We start from the raw sequence: 21,932 nt of genomic DNA on the forward strand, positions 1-21,932 counted from the left end.
TTCCTGGTTACTCCCTCCTCCGGTATGATAGACCTGAGCCTCGGCCTGGTGGTGGGGTGGCTATCTTTATCAAAAACTCTCTTCCTCACTCTCCTTGCACTGCCCTCTCTCCTCCTCACCCCCAGGAGTACCTCTGGCTACGGCTTCCTCTCCGCTCCCACCTTTTGGTCATATGTGTTCTGTACTGTCCCCCAAACAGTGATGACTCCATCTACATTTCACTGTCTGACAACATGGACCAACTTCTATCCACTCATCCCAACTCTCTCTTCCTCATATGTGGTGACTTCAATTGTCATCATGGCACCTGGTTGGGTGTGGGTTCCTCTCTCACCAGTCATGGCACCTCAGCAAAGGACTTCTGTGACTCACTGGGATTGACACAATCTGTCAATTTCCCGACCCGGATCTCAGCCAATGGAGCATCTTCTCTTCTAGACTTGGTTATGACTAACTTCCCTGCTAATGTCTGCTGCTCTTCTTCTGCTCCAATCGGTTCTTCTGATCATGTGCTTGTCAAAGTGGACATCTCTCTGGCCATTCTCAGAGAGCCTCCTCAGCGTCGACGAGTCTGGCATTTCACTCAGGCCGACTGGGACGGTCTTCAAGCAGCCATCAATCGTCTGGATTGGTCTCCCATCTCCACTGCCTCTGACATCAATTCTTCCTGGGAATACTTCCAAAGCAAACTGATCTCTCTCATGCACAGATTTATCCCATCTCGCCTTCAGTTGTCTTACCCTTCCTCCCGTCCATGGTACACTGAATCTTGTGGTGAGGCAGTTGCCCTGAAACAACTTGCCTTTGCCTCTTGGAAGGCTAATCCAACTGAAGGAAATCTCAGTTCCTTCCACCAAGCTCGGAACAAGTGTGTGTCTACCCTCAGGAGTGCCAGGAAGCACTATCTCTCCTCACTCAAGAATGAACTCTCAAACCTGTCTCCTTCCTCCAAATCCCTGGTGGCGTCTGGTCAAGTCCGTTTCTGGTGTTTGTTCCCCCTCCATCCCCTCCCTTACCTCAAATGGCCACACAGTTGACATCGCACGTGACAAAGCCGAATGCCTCAACTCTGTGTTTGCCTCAAAATCCTTAGTCCCAAACCCATCTCTCTCTGTTCCCACCTTTCCCAGTCGAACCAAACTGCTCCTGGACTCTGTGACTTTCTCTCCTGACAAGGTGGAGGAGTTTTTGTCAAACCTCGACTCTGATTCTGCAACTGGACCAGATGGCATCAGCCCACGGGTCCTAAAATCCTGCTCTGCCGCTCTATCTCACCCTCTCTCTGTTCTTTTCACCCTATCTTTTGCTCAAGGTCATCTGCCAGCATCCTGGAAATCAGCAAACATTACCACTTTACACAAAAAAGGTGCAAAAACAGATCCTTGCAACTACAGACCAATCAGCCTGCTCCCAATTATCAGCAAAGTCATGGAATCCATCATTGCTTCGGATATGAAATCTTTCCTCTTCTCCAATGGCTTGATCTCTGATCATCAATTTGGTTTCAGACCAGGTCACTCTACTCTGGACATGCTGCTTCTGCTGTCTCAACAATGGATGGAGGTCCTCAATGCCAAACAGGAAATCAGAGCTGTCTCCCTGGACATATCACGTGCCTTCGATACGGTCTGGCACCCAGCTCTGCTCACCAAACTCTCCTCCTATGGTATCCATGGAAATCTCCATGCATGGCTTGCGGACTTCCTCTCTGGTCGTAGTCAACGTGTGGCCCTGAATGGATTTCTCTCATCTCCCCTTCCCGTTCAGGCTGGAGTTCCCCAAGGCAGTGTGCTGGGCCCTGTGCTTTTTCTGGTCTTTATCAATGATCTCTCTGACTCTCTGGAAAATCCTCTGTATCTCTTTGCTGATGACTCCACTCTCTGCCGCTCCATTCCTCTTCCCTCAGATCGGCAGTCTGCAGCCTCCTCACTCTCTGAAGACCTGGACAAAATCACAGACTGGTCAAACATGTGGAACATGTCTTTCAATCCTGACAAATCTCACACTCTTACTATGTCTCTCCGAAAAGATCGACTGGACAACCCTCCCATCTACTTTCTCAACAATCCTCTCCAAGAAGTTCTGTCGCTCAAGCTTTTGGGTCTCACCATCTGCCATGATCTTTCTTGGGAAAACCACATTTCCAAGCTGGCCTCCAAAGCCAGTCGCCGACTGGGCATCCTCCGTCGTGCGAAGTCCTTCCTAGGCACACCTGAGCTCCTCACCACATACAAGGCTTTCATCCGCAGCTCAATGGAATACTGTTCTCCCCTATGGGCTGGTGCTCCTGCCTCACACCTGGCTCGGCTTCACGCTGTTGAATCCAAAGCTTTCAGAATCATTGGAATCTCCCGCGATGAAGCTATCTCTGATGGCCTTTCACTCACTCACCGCAGGCAGGTAGGTGGTCTTTCTGTCTTCTACCGACTCCTCTCCGGCCTTGCTCCCCCAGCTCTCTCTGTGCTCTGTCCCCCAAATATTCCTACAGGTCACACAAGATCTGCCAGCCACCCTCTGATGGTTAAACTGCCGAAATCTCGGCTCTCTGCTCACCTTCACTCTTTCATTCCTCTTTTCTCCCGCCTCTGGAACAAACTCCCACACTCACTTCAATCCCACTCCTCCCTCCAGGTCTTCAAAACAGCTGTTCACCACCATCTCTTATCTTCCCCCATCCAAAACCTTGATCTTTTCTACCCCCACTAATTCACCCCAGATCCACCTTGCTTGAAATTCCAACTTCTTTCCTGGAAGTATTGGCAGTGTCCATATGTTTTATACCTCTCCCACCCCCCCCCCCCTTCCCATGCCCCCCCCCTAAAGCCCTCTCCCTCCCACAGTTCTCTCGATGTCTCCATGTCTCTCGGTCCCTGCTCTCAAATGTTGTGTTTGTGTCCTTCCCCCTCTCTCCCCATCTTGTCTACCGCTCCCGATGTTATTTGTTTTGTGTGTCTGTTTGTCTTTCTGTGTGATTAATGTTTGCTCTTTCACGAGCCTCGATCTTGTATACAAAAAAAAATACAAAAAAAACAAACAAACAAACTGCAACGTCATTGTTGACTGGCCCTCCCCTTCCCTCCCCCTTCCCCCTCCCCCTCCCCCCTCCCCCCTCCCTCCTCCTCCCCATCCCCCCTCGCCCCTCCCCCATCCCCCCTCGCCCCTCCCCCATCCCCCCTCGCCCCTCCCCATCCCCCTCCCCCTTCCCCCCTCCCACCCCTCACCCTCCCCCCGTCCCCTCCCCCCTCCCTCCTCCCCCCTCCCCTCCCCCCTCCCCTCCCCCTCCCCCCCTTCCCTCCCCTATCCCCCCTCCCCCTTCCCCCCTCCCCTTCCCCCCTCCCCCTTTTCCCCTCCCCCATCCCCCCCTCTCCTCACCCCTCCCCTCCCTCCTCCCCCTCCCCCTCCCTCCTCCCCCTCCCCCTCCCCCTCCCATCCCCTCACCCTCCCCCCTCCCACCCCCTCACCCTCCCATCCCTCACCCTCCCCCCTCCATCCTCCCCCCTTCCCCTCCCTCCTCCCCCCTTCCCCTCCCTCCTCCCCCCTCCCCATTCTCAGAGACCCTCCTCATCGTCGACGAGTCTGGCATTTCACTCAGGCCAACTGGCACGGTCTTCAAGCAGCCATCAGTCATCTGGACTGGTCTCCCATCTCTACCGCCTCTGACATCAACTCATCCTCGGAATTCTTCCAAAGTAAATTGCTCTCTCTCATGCACAGATTTATCCCATCTCGCCTTCAGTTGTCATATCCTTCCTCCCGTCCATGGTACATGGAATCTTGTGGTGAGGCAATTGCCCAGAAACAACTTGCCTTCGCCTCCTGGAAAGCAAATCCAACGGAAGGAAATTTCATTTCCTTTCACAAAGCCCGAAACATGTGTGTATCCACCCTCAGCAGAACCAGGAAATAATATCTCTCCACTCTCAAGACCGAACTCTCAAACCGGTCCCCCTCTTCCAAATCCTGGTGGCGTCTGGTCAAATCCGTTTCTGGTGTTTGTTCCCCCTCCATCCCCTCCCTCACCTCAAATGGCTACACAGCTGACTCCGCACGTGAAAAAGCTGAATGCCTCAACTCTGTGTTTGCCTCTAAATCTTGTGGCCCAAACCCATCCCTCTCTGTACCCAGTCATACCCAGCTGTTCCTGGACTCTGTGTCCTTTCCTCCTGACAAGGTGGAAAAGTTTCTGTCAACCCTCGACTCTGATTCTGCAACTGGACCTGACTGCATCAGCCCACGGGTCCTAAAATCCTGCTCTACCGCTCTTTCACTCCCTCTCTCTGTTCACTTCACCCTCTCTTTTGCTCAAGGTCATCTGCCTTCATTTTGGAGATCAGCAAACATTACCAGCTTTAACACAAAAGGTGCAAAAACAGATCCTTGCAACGACAAACCAATCAGCCTTCTCCCAATTATCAGCAAAGTCATGGAATCCATCATTGCTTCGGACATCAAATCTTTCCTCTTCTCCAATGCCTTGATCTCTGATCATCAATTTGGTTTCAGACCAGGTCACTCTACTCTGGACATGCTACTTCTGCTGTCTCTACAATGGATGGAGGTCCCTCAATGCCAAACAGGAAATTAGAGCTGTCTCCTTGACATATCACGTGCCCTTCGATATGGTCTGGCACCCCGCTCTACTCACCAAAACTCTCCTCCTATGGTATCCATGGAAATCTCCACGCATGGCTTTCGGACGTCCTCTCGAGTCGTAGTCAACGTGTGGCCCTGAATGGGTTTCTCTCATCTTCCCTTCCTGTTCAGGCTGGAGTTCCCCAAGGCAGTGTTCTGGGTTGTGTGCCTTTCTTGTCTTCATCAATGATCTCTCTGACTCTTGACAATCCTCTCTATCTCTTTGCTGTTGACTCCACTATCTGCCGCTCCATTCCTCATCCCGCAGATTGGCAGTCTGCAGCCTCTTCACTCTCTGCAGACCTGGACAAAATCACAGACTGGCAAAACAAGTGGAACATGCTTTTCAATCCTGACAAATCTCACACTCTTACTATGGTCTCTCCGAAAAGACCGACTGGACAACCCTCCCATCCATTTTCTGAACAATCCTCTCCAAGAAGTTCTGTCACTCAAGCTTTTGGGTCTCACTATCTGCCATGATCTTTCCTGGAAAACCACATTTCAAATCTGGCCTCCAAAGCCAGTCGCCGACTGGCATCCTCGTCGTACAAAGTCCTTCCTTGCACAACTGAGCTCCTCACCACATACAAGGCTTTCATCCGCAGCTCAATGAATACTGTTCTCCTCTCTGTGCCGGTGCTACCTGCCCTCCACACTTAGCTCGGCTTCACGCTGTTGAAACCAAAGCTTTCAGAATCATTGGAATCTCCCGCGATGAAGCTAACTCCGCGGGTCTTTCAATTATCACCGCAGGCAGGTTGGGTGGTCTTTCTGTCTTCTACTGACTCCTCTCCGGCCTTGCTCCCCCAGCTCTCTCTGTGCTCTGTCCCCAAAATATTCCTACAGGATGGACAAGATCTGCCAGCAACCCCTCTTATGGTTAAACTGCCAAATCAAGACTCTCTGCTCACCTTCACTCCTTCATTCCTCTTTTCTCCTGCCTCTGGAACAAACTCCCTCACTCTCTTCAATCCACTCCTCCCTCCAGGTCTTTAAAAACAGCTGTTCACCGCCATCTCTTGTCTTCCCCCATCAAAACCTTGATCTCTTCTACCTCCGCTAATTTCACCCCAGATCTACTTTTTTGAAATGCCGACTGCCTTCCTGGAGGTCCTTGCAGTGTCCTTGTGTTTTATACTTCTCACACCCCCCCCCCCTTCCCACTCCTCCTCCCCCCAAGCCCTCTCCCTCCCGCAGCTCTCCCAATGTCCCTGCTCTCAAATGTGTGTTTGTGTGGTTCCCCTTCTCTCCCCCATCTTGTCTACCGCTCCCCTTATTATACAGACTCGGCATTTAATATGGAATATTTTTTTTTTTGACTTGGGTTTCCTTTCTGAACTCAGAATATCAATCTGGTGAGTTTCTTTTACGCTTCGGTGATTTCTTTCTTAAAAGAACCATGTCACTGATTGTCTGTCGCAGCAAGAAGTCAATAACAGGATTATATCACAGGTGGCGTGACAAAATGTACGGACAGGTACATTTGACGATTGGCTTCACAATCGGGTATATAAGGGTTGTTGCGTTCTGTATTAGTGGAAAACAACTGCTGCACATCTACAAAAGTTATTGCCGCTTCCTCTGGAGATGGTCCGTCAACTTGACAATGCTGTTTGTCTTGGAGTGGTGGCTTTATGAAATTCCGGCATGAAACTGTGCTGTTGCTCTGCAGTATGGCATCACTCAAGGTCAGGTGTTAAAGATCCCGAAACGCAATGCTCAGAGGGGTGTCCCTCCTCCAATATCGAGGCCAGGACATCCCCACAGAACCACAAGGAGGGATGATCGCCAGCTGCACCGGTTAGTACGCAATGGCCGTACCAAGTCAGCTAATCGGCTTAGGGCTGAGTGGCAGCAACTGACAAATGTGCCTGTATCCAGAAGGCTAGTCAACCAACGACTGGTTCAAGCAGGCTATCGTGCCAGGCGTCCCCTGAGAAAGCCACGCCTGACAAGACAACACCGCCAGCGCCGATTTCAGTGGGCCAGAGAGCACCGTCAATGGCAGCCAGGACACTGGAATCATGTGATCTTCAGCGACGAGTCTTGATTTCTGGTCTATCGTCAAGATGGCCATGTCTGAGTGCATAGACAAGTGCAGGAAGCCTACAACGAAGATTGTATAGTGCCAAGAGTCCAAGCTGGAGGTGGTGGGGTGACCGTTTGGGTTGCTTTTCATGCCGGGGGCAAAATTGACCTGGTTGTTCTGAATGGAAACCTGAACCAGTTCAAGTACAGGGTCATTCTGGAAGAAACATTGCTTCCATTTGCTCGTGTAGCCTTTCTAGGAAACTTTGTCTTCCAAGATGACAATGCATGGCCTCATCGTGCTCGCATGATCCAACACTTTCTTGCTGACCGTGGTGTCGAGCATATGGAGTGGCCTGCCATGTCCCCGGATATGAATCCGATAGAGAACTTGTGGGCAGAATTAATGCGTCAAATCGACAACTTGGACCAGCAGCCGACCTCTGTGCGTGAATTGCAGCAGGCTATTGTCACTGCATGGCAAGCGATTCCTGTCCAAACCTTGGCAAATCTCGTGAACAGCATGCCTCAAAGTGTACGTGCTCTCCTGAATGCTCGTGGGGGTTACACGACGTACTGAACTGTAATTTTACTGTCCGTAATCCCAGTTGTAATTTAACTTTTGTTTTTGTTGAAAAAATATTTGGCTAATGTGCAAAATAAAGAAATACTTCTGGAAAACGTACAGAAGTTTAACATAGTACTGTCCGTGAATTGAGTTCAATATCAGTTTACATCACTTTCAAGGATCAATTTATTTGCTTCGAAATGTCAAATGTGGTTTTTGTTTCTTTTAAAGGTCACATTAACAAAATCTAAAATAATTTCAACATAATTCCAATGAACTTTTGGTTCTAAGTCGACTTGAAAATAAGTTAACCCCCACAAAAAAAATATTCCATATTAAATGCCAAGTCTATATTTTGTGTGTCTGTTTGATGTTTTGTGTGATAAATGTTAGCTCTTTCACTAGCCTCGATCCTGTATTTCAAAAAAAAAAAAAATCAGACGTGTGCTTGTTATTATTATCCAGAACTTATCTTGTTCGACCGGCAGGCCGGACGGATGTTTATTTCAAACTTCTTTGGGTCTCTCTTTAAAAGGCATGAATTTTTTTATTCAAGTCTAAGTAACTTGATAGCAACAGCTGATGAAATCAGCCACCAATACGTATCTACAGTATAAACATGAAACAGCACCAATTCAAAACGTCTATAAACAACATTGCAGTGATAATAAAATATTTGCAGGTCCCGCCTCTCTTCACCCCACACAGCAATGGAGGGAACATATCTGATTGGCTGGTGGCATAAATCCCGCCCTGAATGGGCAGATGTTGGAAGACCGATTTGTAGGCCGGCTCCTTTTATAGTATAGATTAGCATCTAAACGTGCACACATTTATAGGTTTTTTAAAACGTTTATAAAAACATTTCGGTGTATACGTTCGTATAAACATACATGTCCACAGCTGTTTCAAACGATAAAGCACCTCCTACCCCACCCTCACACCTCCTTATCTACCTTGGGATGTCAGTCTTATGGCAGGGTGGTGCCATCCCAATGACTCTACCTTAAGATATTGTTGTGGATCTGTCACCGGCCTTCTCCCCTTATCAAGGGGGGATTAATCCCCTTGTCTTTACTGACCGGGCGCGACCCAAGACCTATTACGTCCCTTCCGGACAGCGCCAAATAGGGTTTCGGGACCAAATTCGCTCGTACCTAAGTACTAGCGCTGCCCTGGAAGCGAGGAAATAAGCCTCGCACGAACCACGTGTGATGGTAATACGCCGAGCGGTTTGCGTACACGTGATCCGCGCCGTTATAGATAGTGGAACCCGATTCAAGCGGTTTTACTCGTGCCACGCTTAGTCGATGGAGAAATCACAAAGACGATCAAATTCAGAAGAAAAGGAAGAACAAATAGATTTAATTATTATGGCACGTATATACAGTACAGGACGAAGAGACACAGGGAAGCTTAGACAGTCTTAATTCTTAATACCCAAGGACAAACGGGCCCGATTGACACACTCACACGGGGATTGCAGAGGGGCAGGATGATGTTCTCCAGCGCCGCGGTGGTCGTCCAGGCTCGGCCCCGTCCAGCTCTCCATGGTCCCCGGCACGTCCCGCGGAGATGGAGGTAGGCGAAGGCAGGAACTCGTATCGTGTCGCTCGAACAAACGGGTAATCTCGGGGCGAACGGTAGAGGGCGGACCTAGCGTGACTGGCGGTTATTCAGCCGCGTTCACTCGCTTTGGCTGAACCGCGCAAGTTATAACTGCCCTGGCTGCGCCCACGTATCCCTCGTAACCAAGTTCATACAGTGCGAGTGATCTTCTTCAAGCGCGTCCTCTCTCTCCTCTGCCAGTCCTTTCAAGCGCCTCTCCCTTCTCAGAACTCACAACTCGTAACTTCTTTCAGTGCACCTCTCCCATAACTTGACGAGCGCCTCTCCCTTCTCATAACTGAGGTGGGGGGCTTCGCGCAAGCGGTTTTATTGCCAACCCTCTTAGCCCGATCGATGTTCCAACCACGCCCTGTGACGTAGTGCTGCAGCCACACGCTGTGAACCCTGATAGGTGGCTCATTCTTACCGTCATCGCCTCGCCGCTGCACCGACCTCAACCCTCCTCCACCTTCCGAGGCCCACCTCGTGTTAACTCGCGCCCAACACAACCAGGGCTTTTTAGCTGCAATGGATCGAGCCTATGGACGTGGAATGGTTTGTAGAAGTAGGGCCTATCCTCCTGTCTTTACACAATGCAGGATTAACACTGGAAGGGGCCTACTCTCACATATACTAAGACATAACTACACTACAAATGAGGCTACATGTTGCACGTGTGACTATCTATGGGGGGCAAACCTTTAACATTTATTGACTTTACTGTGCACATCTCAAAACCACAGCAATATTTTGTATTAAAAGTCAAAGTTAAAATGTTAGACATTTTACCAGATTTAAATCTTACTTTTTTGTGCATGTAATATGATTTAATTACTCTTTTCATATTCCCTACTGGAATATTTGTGTATGTCAAATGATCACTTGATATACTGTGTATATGTACTAATTTTGTTTTTCCAATGAAGCATTGTTTTACTTTGTCAGGCGCTTGTCCTGTGAGATGAAGGGTAAGGACAAGTCTGGTGTTGACTTAACGGTTAAGGTGGCTGGCTTAAGATCTTAGGGTCTTGAGTTTGAGCCACTGTCGTGCCGTTGAAATAACACCAGGTGGGTTGACTCAGCCTGTTATCCTTCTGAGTTCGGCAAAATGAGTGCCAGCTTACTGGTAACGGGTACTGCATCAGTGGCACGGCCGCGCTTCCAGCAATGATGCAACCAGCATACGAAATAACACCACGGATATGGACTTTATGTTGGACCTTTAGGTTTTTTTCTGACTTTGCCATTGTCCTTGCATCCTGAGTACCATTTCCCCCTAATCTACTTCCTTCTAACTTTTGTTAATGAAAATTTAATGCTTATCTATCTTGATCATTCTCAATTATAAGACATTACAATAATATGGTTTTTTTATTTATTTCCTTGTACCACTTTGGTCTGTGGTGTCCCTCTCTCCTGCAGCTCCCCATGGGTCGCAGCTGTGTAGATCACTACCGTGTCATGAGGCGATACTGTGTTTTCTCACACGAGGAGATGCTTTGCCACATGGCATTGGATCCAAAAAGCATGGAGTTGCCCATGGCAGCTGGCATTGCCCGTGAGTTGGAGTTTGCCATCACAGAAGAGACTACGCTGCGCCGTGCCTTACGAGACAAGGTCTGATGGGTTATAGTGCTTACATGAGACGTTAAAAATAAAGTAGGGAATTAATTAGTTGTAACATTAACACGGATTTATTGATGGCCCTGAATAGTGTGGTCTTCATGTTCAAAGATTGTTGTCTTTCAAGACAGTGGGACAGAGCGGTAGGAAGAGACGAGAGGTAAACAGACAAATACCGAACAGTCAAAACATTGAGCAAGGATTTATGGACTTCAATAGTGGGGCAGAGAAGAATAAGTTTTTGTAGAACACAGAACTGATCAGGATGCAACATAAGAAATGGAACAGTAGGAAGAGAAGGGGGAAATGCCAACAGCAACAGCATTTTTACCCTTGCCTGAGGAGAGGGTATTGCATTTGAGTCTGTCTGTTTGTTTGTTTGTTTGTCTGTCTTTGTTTGTCCACACAGAATAAATATGATTTTCTCTGCAACCGTTGGTCCGATTGACAGGAAATTTTCACCATCGGTGCCCTTTCATTTTTTCACCATTTCATCATTTCTCCACCTGTATAATTTTTTTAATGATAATTATGACGTCATAGGTCACGTGGTTCGGTCGCCATTTTGGAAAAACTGAAAAACCTTGCACCTCTATATCTCCGAAAGTGCTGCATAGAAAAAATTAAGACATGGCTCATTGTAAAGAATTCTCCATGGGGAATAAAATATGTTAATGATGATGTCATAGGTTCCTCCATTATGATGTCATAATTCGACAAGTACAAAACTTCATCCGATCAAGATGTAATTTCTTGAGTGTCATGTAGGCATAAATTGGTGGAGAAAAAACAATAATGATGACGTCATAGGTCACACGGTTCAGCCGCCATCTTGGAAAAACCGAAAAACTTTGCACCTCCATATCTCCGAAAGTGCTGCATAGAAAAAATTAAGACATGGCTCATTGTAAAGAACTCTCCATGTGGAATAACATCTGTTAATGATGATGTCATAGGTGCCTCCATTAAAAAAAAAACCCACCTTTAGAGGCCATTTTTCCCCACAAGCGGGGGTTGGCCTTTTTCGGGAACTGTGGTTGTTGTTGTTTTTCGGTCCCCTTTTTGAAGCAATGTTTTACGGCCGGATGCCCTTCCTGACGCCAACCCTTTTTGTCGCCTTTAACGACAAGCAGGGAATTACCAGTGAACTGGTACTCAATTTGCCGACCTCTGAAGGATGACAGGCTGAGTCAACCCCCCTGGTGTTAATTCAGTGATTGACCGAGATTCGAACCCGGGATCCTAGGATCCTAAGCCGGCACCCTAGCCGCTAGCCCAACACCAGGGACATATGACATCCATTATGACATTATGACATTATGACTTATGCCTCCATTATGACATCATAATTCGACGAGTACAAAACTTCATCCGATCAAGAATTTCTTGAGCATAATCTTGGGATAAATTTGAGAAAAAAAATGATGACATCATCGGTCACGTGGTTCGACCGCCATATTTGTTTTAACACAAAAGCCTTAAAAACCACTGAAAACACATCCTGGTGAGGGTTTGCAATCTCTAATTGCTCTTTCTAGTTGTGTTTGTAATATACAGATGACCCCATACAGTTTTCATCATATAATCGCTATTGAAAGGGTTTTCAGTGTATTATGCTGTCCACTGCTTTTCTGTAGTGTTGGTTTACTTCCATGCAGCAATAAAGTTATTTTCACTGCACACCACGTTTTTGAGAAATAGGTAGAAGTGAGACAAAATGGGCCAATGAGTGCACTGTTCAAATATTGATTGTGGGGAAAGATGTGTGGAGAAATATTAGTTTATCTCGCACTGCTTGCTTTGGCTCTGCTGCCAAGATCTATATGGTTATTTATTTATTTTAAATACGAGTTTTCCTTGTCCAGATACTGTACAGTGTACAGCATTAAAATGAAGACATCAATGTTCTAAATGAAGTGATAGAGCGAAGTCTATGGCACGTCGTTGCAAATCCCCACACTTCCCATCGAAAGAGAAAAGTTTAAAGATGGCAATTTTTTTTAAATTCCCCTGTTTTGACCCATGTGACCCTAAGTCCCCACCCCTGGGCCATGAACCAGGGGGGGGGGTCAAATACAAAAAAATCGTTATGTATTTCCCCCAATGTTGATTGCCTATACAAAGATACATTTTAAAATGTTTTTAAAAGTTTCTGTAATTTCATTTTTTGGTATTTGACCTTTTTACCCCACCTCGGGGTGGGGCCAAAATGATACTGCTCTTGCACCTTCTTGCCATGTGGTGGTCATAACTACGAAGTTTGGTGAGTTTCTGCACAACGGTTTAGGAGATAGCATGACAGACGGACAAACAGGCACACGGAGCCGAATCCCCAAAAAAGTTTTTGCAAAAGGCATGGGGATAATTACTTACCACTGCGGTCATTTTACTACCCTACCTTAGGATGACTTACGTGCAATGTTCTACTTTGGAGTACGAGGTGGTATTAAACACAATGATTCCAAACAATGCATCATAAAGGTCACGTGATCCATTATGCAAGCTTTGGGGATGATAGCAGCAAGAAAGTAGATCGTAAAGCCATTTGACCACTTGGGTCATAGCTGATCTGGTCTGATCACCCCCTAAAGTAACTTGTCATGTGGTGATGAGCCCTTGAAGATGAAGTATTTTGTACATTTATTGCATGTAGAACAAAGATATTATCAGACATATTTGGGGCTTATGACTGAACTGTGTATCTGTTTAGGAGAATCCTTACTTTATCTTGAAGTCCTCTCCACTTCTCTCCCAACCATCTCAAATACAGGGCATAACAGAGTCAGAGCGATTTCACTTTGACAAGCTTGCAGATGATGAGCGACAATGCACCGTGTGTCGAACTACACTCTTCCTATCTGCAGTAGTCTGCCCATGCTGTCCTGAACACAAAACCTGCATGTACCATGCAGACGACCTCTGCCTCTGCCCTCCACAGAAACACATTCTCAGGCAATTTCCCATCATTACCTCTGCCACTGAAGGTGGATTGAGGTTATGTTTTCGACCTTGTCTGTTTGTCTGTCTGTTTGTGAACAGGAAATCCCAAAAAGTTGTGGATGGGTTCGGATGAAATTTAGTGGAGAGGTTGGGTACGTGACCAGGATGAAATGATTCGATTTTGGTGAAGATTTGGATGTGGATCTCGATCTGAGGATCTTTTTAATGTGATTCTTCACCATTGAAAGATAGGGAAAACCTATGTATATCACAATATCTCAAAAAGTTGTGGACGGATTCAAACAATGCTTGGTGGACAGGTTAAGTGTGTGACCAGGAAGTGATGGAGGAGAGGAGAGGGAGGAAGGAGAGGAGTGAGAAGGGAGATGAGAGGAATGACGGAGGGAGAGGAGTGGGGGGAAGGAGACTGAGGGGTGGAGAGGATTGAGGGAGGAAGGAGAGGAGTGAGAACGGAGATGAGAGGATTGAGGGATGGAGAGGAGTGAGGGGAGAAGGAGAGTGAGGGGGTGAGAAGGAGAGTACGGGGGGGAGAAGAGTGAGGAGGGGTGGAGAGAAGTGAGGAGGGAAGGCGAGGAGTTTGGAGTGAAGGCAAGGAGTGAGGGGGGGGGAGGAGAAGAGAGAGGTCTGGAAGGCGAGGAGTGAGGGGGGGGGAGGAGAGGAGAGTGAGGGGTGGAAGGAGAGTGAGGTGGGGAAGGAGAGTGAGGTGGGGAAGGAGAGAAGAGTTAGGGGGGACAGGACAGTGAGGGGTGAGGAGCGGAGATGAGGAGGGCGGAGACGAGGAGTAAGGGGAAGGAGAGTGAAGGTGGTAGAGAGTAGTGTGTGGGTGAGAGAAGAGAGTGAGGAGTGGGGAAAGGAGAAGAGTGAGGAGTGAGGGGAGAAAGGAGAGGAGTGAGGGGAGAAAGGAGAGGAGTGAGGGGAGAAAGGAGAGAGGTTTTTACCCATTTTGTAAAACTTCGTGTAGCATCTCATAAATCTAATTCATCAGATGTCTGTCTGTCTGTTTGCGTTTTTTGCAAAGACCACTGGGCCGACAACCACCAAATTTGGTGCACAAAGTCCCCTTTTTACATGCTTGAGAGATTAGATATACATGCTTGAGAGAAGATTTTTTCCATGCTTTGGACATTAGACCCCTAAAAGACCCCTAAAAGACCCTTAATGGGAGGAGAAGGAGAGAGACAGTTGGGTGGGGGAGGGGTAAGGGGGGAGAGAGAGGAAGATGGTGAGGTGAGATTATTCTCGTGGTAAAGGGGTCTCTGAGGTCTTAATGGTCTTCAAGGTGTGAAGGGTCTTCAAGGTCTGAAGGGTCTTTTGGGTCGAAAATGTCTTAGAGGTCTTTAAGGATCTTTACGAGTCTTCGGGATCTTTGGGGTATATCCATGGAGATCTTAGGGATATATGTGAATTACATGTCCTTGCTCATGTGAAATACAGTTTGAAAGTCAGACAAAAACCAAGTGTTTTTTAAATTTTTATTAAATACCACTATTTTATTTCCTCTGAATTATCGAACTCACAGTACTTATTTGGGTGGTGTATATTACAATGCAGCCACGATCACTCCAAACAAACCATGCATTACCTCGTTTCCGCTGCATGAGATGAAATCAATTGTTTCCTCAAAACAGTACCTTTAATGATAGAAGATGCATTGTTCAGTCTTCAAATGTACACAGGAAGCCAAAGAGCTATATGGGGAGAAAAAAATGGTGGCGATTTCTGGCCCACTGGCATCTTGCTAATGGGGAATGCTTGTGACAGTAGGGTAGAGGAGGGAGAGCGTGGCCTGTAGAATGGGTGGTGCTTATGACCCACCCACAGACACTAACTCAGCTTTATATATAAAGATATTTATGTGAAAGTGACAGGTCGTATAAATGAAACGGGATCGCACAAAAAGGAGCAAGGAAATAAATAAAATAGACTCAATCTGAGGAGGGGCCAGGGGTGTTCCATCTAGTGGGGTGTTCCATTACCAAGCTGCTTGTAGAGTGCTTGCCAAGCAGCTAAGCACTCCCAATAATACTTTTGAAATGCCTGGAGTGTCCCAAAATGTCCAAATTATACAAATGAACATTTTAATAGTCGAAACTGCTGCTGAGGTCAATTCCGGAGTTAAAATTTGAAACTTGGTTCAGGTGAAGAGTTTCAATATTTGCGGAAATTAAATAAAGGCACGAACACTGGCGTTTATAAGCATTGCGATGTATACAGGAATACAGTGATTTGTAGGTATGAAGATCAGCTATAATACAATTTTGTAGATATGAAGCTTTATTGTACAGAAACCAACCTGTTCTGAGGCAAGGCATACTTGAGTTGAGTGGACGAAATGACAGAATTAAGACCTCAAATAGAGCGACCTGAATGCAGGCTGATCAAAGGTAAGCCTGTTAGCGTAAATGATTTTCAAAAACACACCCAAACACCCAGTTTTCATTCATGCAATCTCTTGGAAGTCGATAAGTATGCATGCAAAGTTTGGGGCTGCTAGGTTTCATGGTTTTGGTGTTGTGGAGGAGACACACACACATAACATACACTGCTTTTTATTTTTTCTAGATAACATGCCCAAGTCAGGTCCTAAAGGACTCAAACCTGGCCACACCAGAGTTGCCACCTCACAAGATGCCCTAGCGTAAGGGCGAATTTGGCTCGAGCACACTAAAACCTGCTCAGATTATCATTGTTGTTTGTTTGTTTTTTGTATACCAAGTCAAGGCTCGTATAAGAGCCAACACTAAGAACATATCATAAAAGGAGCGGGAGACAAGAGGGTCTGTAGCTGGTACTTCTCATTTCGTCACCTTCTGTCGACTTGGACTTGAGCAAACATCACTCCTGTCCACAAGAAAGGTGCAAAAGTAGATCCCTTCCACGAGAGACCAGTAAGCTTGCTTCCAATTATAAGAAAATTATCATTGCTGCTGACATCCTGACTCATTTTCATCTTGGCTACTCAACTCTGGACATACTGCTGCTTCTCTATCACCAATGGTAGGAGGCCCTAAATCTCAAACAAGAGCCTGTCTTCCTGGATATATCTTGGACATTCGTCATGCTTAGCATACTGCTCTGCTTGCCAACCTTACTGTCTGTAGCATACAAGGCCATCTTCATACCAGGCTTTATGACCTCCTCCACTTGTATCGTCAACATTGTGCTGCCAATGGAACTCTTTTATCCCAGTGGAAACTGGAGTACCCCAAAACATTGTCTTGGGCCAAGTCGTATTGCCCTCGCCAAAGGAGAGGGTATTGCAATTGGGTCTTTTTGATATGTGATAAAATCACACAAAACATGTCCTGATGAAGAATCCAAAATCGACCGCAAACTGGGTATCCTCCGTCTTTTGATGTAATTCCTTGAAAACTCAGAACTGCTCAAAGAACAAGGCCTTTGTCCACACACACAGCACCCTCTATAAAGTTTGGAATAGTGAAGTCAAATTTGTTATTATTGCTATATACTGAAGAAATTTGGATTTGAGATCAAAATATGAATATGAAGCAAGAGGACATAAGGCTAGCTTTTATTTATTGGTATTTCTTTGGATATATGTTTTACCATTGTAAAACAATTGTGCTTTTTATTTTCAATCCACCCTTGTTGCATTGATCTTTCACACATAAGAGCTGTGAATGTTTAGTCTTGGTTTTAGCCTTTGCTTTTGCCTTTGGAGTCTGTCTTTGGAGGCAGAAGGAATAAACCAACATGAAGACGAGAGAACTGTCTATGAAATAAAAATAAGCAATTTGGAAGCTGAAAAAAGCAGAAGAATTCAACTACAATCATGGCACAAAAATTGGGCATAGCAAAAATACAACCAACTATTTGGAATATCTTGAAAAAGAAAGAAACCCCCAGTGTACTTAGCAATAGACAACGGCCAGGTCAGCCAAGGAAAACAACTGCGTTTGATGAAAAAAACGAATCAGAGCTGTAAATAAAACCCCTGAAGCAACTGTAAGTGACATCACCAACAACCTCTAACAGTGCAGGAGTGAAAGTATCACAATCTACTGTTCGCAGAAGACTGACAGTGGAATTACAAAGGCTACACCGCAAGATGCAAACCTCTCATTGTCACCAAAAATAATAAGGCCAGATTAGAATTTGCCAAGAAGTATATAGGTGAGCCAGTAGAGTTCTGGAACAAAGTTTTAGGACAGATGAGAACAAGATAAACCTTTCCCAAAGTGATGGAAAGGTGGTAGTGTGGAGAAAGGAAGAAACTGCATATGATCCAAAGCACACTACCTCGTTGTGAAGCGTGGTGGAGGACGTGTCATGGCTTGGGCTTGCATGTCTTCCTCTGGACCTGGCACACTCATCTTTATTGGTGATGTAACTAATGCTGGCAGCAGCAGAATTAATTCAGAAGTGTACCGAAACATTTTGTCTGCCTATGTACAAGAAAATTTCTCCAAACTCATTGGGTGGCACTTCACCATGCAGCAAGACAATGACCCAAACACACTGCCAATGCAACCAAGGAGTTCATCAAGGGGAAAAGTGGAAGGTTTTAGACTGGCCATGTCAGTCTTGTGATTTGTATCCAATGGAGCATGCATTTTACTTGCTGAAGAGGAGGCCAATGTCAAAAAACCCCTAAAACAAACAACTGAAAATGGCTGCAGGAAAGGCTTGGCAAAGCATATCAAAGGAAGATTCCAAAGGTTTGGTTATGTCATGGGTCACAGGCTGATGCAGTTATTGCATGTAAGGGATATGCAACGAAATACTATTACACTACTTTAATAACTTAATCTGTTCCAATACTTGTGCTTACCTAAAATTGGGGGGACATACAGTATATGCATAGAAATACCAAGAAATAAAAGCTGACCTTCCGTACTCTTACCTCATATTCATCTTTTGTTCTCAGATCCAAATTTCTTGAGTATATAGCAATAATAATAAATTTGATTTATTTTGCTGTTCCAATCATTTTGGAGGGCACTGGAGCTCATGAGAGTACAGCTCACTCATGGGAGTTGGTGCCATAGCATCAGATCTGTCTCTCCTGGATTCTTTAGTCTAATCTAAAGCTAAGAACGTTAATGGCTGTCTCTCCCACAATGCGGCAAAAGTACAAGGCTTGTTACTCTCACATCACAGAAATGTTTGGGGGCCTCTATTTTCTTTATCCAGTGTCTTTGTTCTCAACCCTCCAAACTTCCCATACTACTCCAAGATAAACTCATTCATTGAATATCCTCTGCTTTGCTAAACTCCCATATTTGAGTCTGATTGTACACTTCAACTTTTTCATTTCTCCTTTCTTCTATTGATGGAACCACCTTCCTGAAGCTGTTTTGGTCCACTTTTCCTCCAAGGCTTCATCAAGCTTTGAACCACAATCAAATGTTATCCCCCTTCCCTACCCACAATATTTTCTTCCTCCATCAACCTTACCTTGCCCAGCAAAATAATCTCGCGTAGAGGTTACTGTAATTCCTCTCTCGCTTTCCCTCTCTCCCCCTCTCTCTTTGTGTTAGTTAATTTCCTTGCTTGTGTCCAACCCTTGCTGCACTGCCCTGCACTCAGTTCCTTGCTCTGTCACCTTTCTTTTCCATGAGCCTCCATCCTTTGTAAAAACAAGATTGATAGTCTACCAATGGCATAGCCAGGCTTGTTTGATAATTTAGTTGAAGAGGATAGCATAACCTGGGTGGAGATACCAGTTAGCAGTTAGAAAATCATGTAAATATTAAAAATAAAAAAACAATAAATACTACATACCTGTGCTACCTTCAGTCGAACGTCAGGCATTGACAGCAGGTTCATGAAGGACTTGGACAAAAAAACGTACCCAGTCTTAATGTTGTTATATCCAGTGAATGGTGAAACTGCAAATGGGGAATCCGTGAATGTCACAGATGTAAACCCTTACGTTATTTCCTCATTCTGCTTTCAACTCAATATCTCTATTTTCATTCCAAACAGCATCATTCATTATTCCAATCACAAATTAATAGTATCGTATTAACATCTCAAAATATAATGCTAAATTACGATTGTATCGACATATTATATCAAACCAGCGAACCGTCGTCATCTGTTCACTTCTGGATTTGGGAACAAAGTCTGTGTCGATCGCATTTAAAAATCGTAATGGTATTGAGCAATTTCTGAAACCTCCTACCTACCTTACGACATCTGCTGGGACCCCAAAACATTCAACAGAAGGTTATTATATTTCCTTTTCGTAAAATATGCAACTGTGATGGTTACTAAACGCTGTCTCCCTGTCGTGACGAGATTCCTCAGTTCTAATTGGTGGACGTTTGTGAGAGAGAGATATATATATATATATATATATATATATAATATATTATATATATATTATATATATATTATATATATATTATATATATATTATATATATATTATATATATATATATATATATATATATATATATATATATATATATATATATATATATATATATATATATACATATATATGTATATATATGTATATATATATATAACTTAATCTGTTCCAATACTTGTGCTTACCTAAAATTGGGGGGACATACAGTATATGCATAGAAATACCAAGAAATAAAAGCTGACCTTCCGTACTCTTACCTCATATTCATCTTTTGTTCTCAGATCCAAATTTCTTGAGTATATAGCAATAATATATATATATAATATAATATATGTATATAATATAATATATATATATATATATATGTATATATGTATATATATATATATATATATATATGTATATATGTATATATATATATATATATGTATGTATATATATATATATATATGTATGTATATATATATATATATATATATATATATATATATATATATATATATATATATATACATATACATACACCGGATGGACAGATGAATGCTGTTTCAGCCGGCATTGCTCTATGGACTACGCCGGAAAGATAAAGGCTTATGTATGCTTTGCATAGATACAGAAAGTATCCTGCTAATCTTCGTAACGAAATAAATCTAGCCTCCTAATATCACAAATGCCATGACCATTCCTCGGAATTTGAAGACGACAAAAGCAGGGGAAACAGTAAAATATTAATATTTAAGATGTAAAAAGCAAGGAACAACCCCGCCCACAACTTCCTCTTACCCATCCATAAATAATTAAAATGGTTGGTTAGTGTTTATACCATAAATTCCCCTTGAACTGAATCTCATATTCCCTTTATGGGTGGAGCATAGATTTGACTAATCTTACATTATTGGGAATCTTTCTTTGGAATAACTGCAGTGGCTTCATTTGGTGACTCGATTAATGAGCCTCAAATTGGAGATCACAAGCTTAAAAAAACAAAAAACTTTTAATTCCAACATTTGATTTTGGTGCCTGTTCTTGCAAAGCTGAAAAGTGACGAGTTGGTGACAAAGGAAACCCTCTGTGCTCAGGTATTCTTACACCGTTGAGGAACTTGAACCTCTGCTGGAGAACCTCAAGGTTAAAGCAAAAGATTTTGATGTGTGGGCAGAGCAAGTCAGGGATGCCCTCCAGCCTGGAAAGCTGGTAAAGACTGGTAAGTGTTTGAGAGTGTGAGTGCATGTGATATATATATATATATATATATATATATATATATATTAATCTTTGCTTTGTTCTTTTATTTTAATATTTTTAACCCAATTTTATGTCCTGCCACTAGTGGGAGTAATCAATTGTTTCTCACTGAATTGTCAAGGATTTCTCACTTAATTGTCTTAATTTTCTCAAGGATTATATATATTTATATACACTACCGGTAAAATTTTTTATTACACCTCAATTTTTCCAGTTTTTATTGAAATTTACGCAGTTTAATGTCCAGTGAATAACCTGAAATGGTACAAAGGTAAGCAGTAAACTGCTCGAGGTTAAAATAAAGTTTAGGTTAGCAAAAACGGGAAAACAATGTAAATTGCACAGATATATTGTAAAAAAAGGCCTTCTTCAGGGAACAAGTAATGGGTTTACAACTTACAGCTGTTCTGCAGCAATGTAAGTAAATTAAGCCTTGAAAGTTAATGCAAACAATTCCTACAGGTGTCCCAACCTCTGCTGATTACTTCATTACAAACACCCTGTCTGTATAAAAGCAGTATTGGAACAGACTGTTATTACACCCTCTGAAGCATTATTTGGACAATATTGCACTGCAGGAAGTAGTATATTGAAAACTGGAGGAAACTCTCACAGGAAGAAGTCTGGCAGACCCAAAGCCACAACAGAATCAGAAGACAAGTTTCTGAGAGTCAACAGCTTGCGTGATAGGCGGCTCACTGGACAACAGCTTCAAGCACAGCTTAACACTGGTTTAAGTAAGCAAGTCTCAGTTTCAACTGTGAAGAGAAGACTTCGAGCTGCAGGTTTGACAGGTCGAGTGGCAGTAAGAAAGCCATTGCTAAGATGGCAAAATAAGAAAAAGAGGCTGGCCTGGGCCATGAAGCACTGCCAGTGGACGACTGAAGACTGGAAGAAGGTCTTATGGACTGATGAATCAAAAT

At 44.3% G+C, this 21,932-nt stretch overlaps 1 protein-coding gene across 3 annotated transcripts in view; it reads left to right on the forward strand.

Moving 5' to 3' along the window:
* Positions 1-21,932, forward strand: part of LOC137438801 (lysine-specific demethylase 5D) — a 153,230-nt gene that overhangs the window by 91,354 nt on the left and 39,944 nt on the right. For all 3 annotated transcript variants that reach the window (XM_078767342.1, XM_068134172.2, XM_068134180.2), the window contains 3 exons: positions 10,262-10,456; positions 13,233-13,414; positions 20,844-20,968. In XM_078767342.1, coding sequence (XP_078623468.1) covers positions 10,262-10,456; positions 13,233-13,414; positions 20,844-20,968 — 502 coding nt within the window. The remainder of the gene's footprint in view (positions 1-10,261; positions 10,457-13,232; positions 13,415-20,843; positions 20,969-21,932) is intronic.

The sequence above is a fragment of the Myxine glutinosa genome, chromosome 1 (genome assembly GCF_964187855.1).
Source record: "Myxine glutinosa chromosome 1, kmMyxGlut1.1, whole genome shotgun sequence".
Taxonomy (NCBI): Eukaryota; Metazoa; Chordata; class Myxini; order Myxiniformes; family Myxinidae; genus Myxine; species Myxine glutinosa.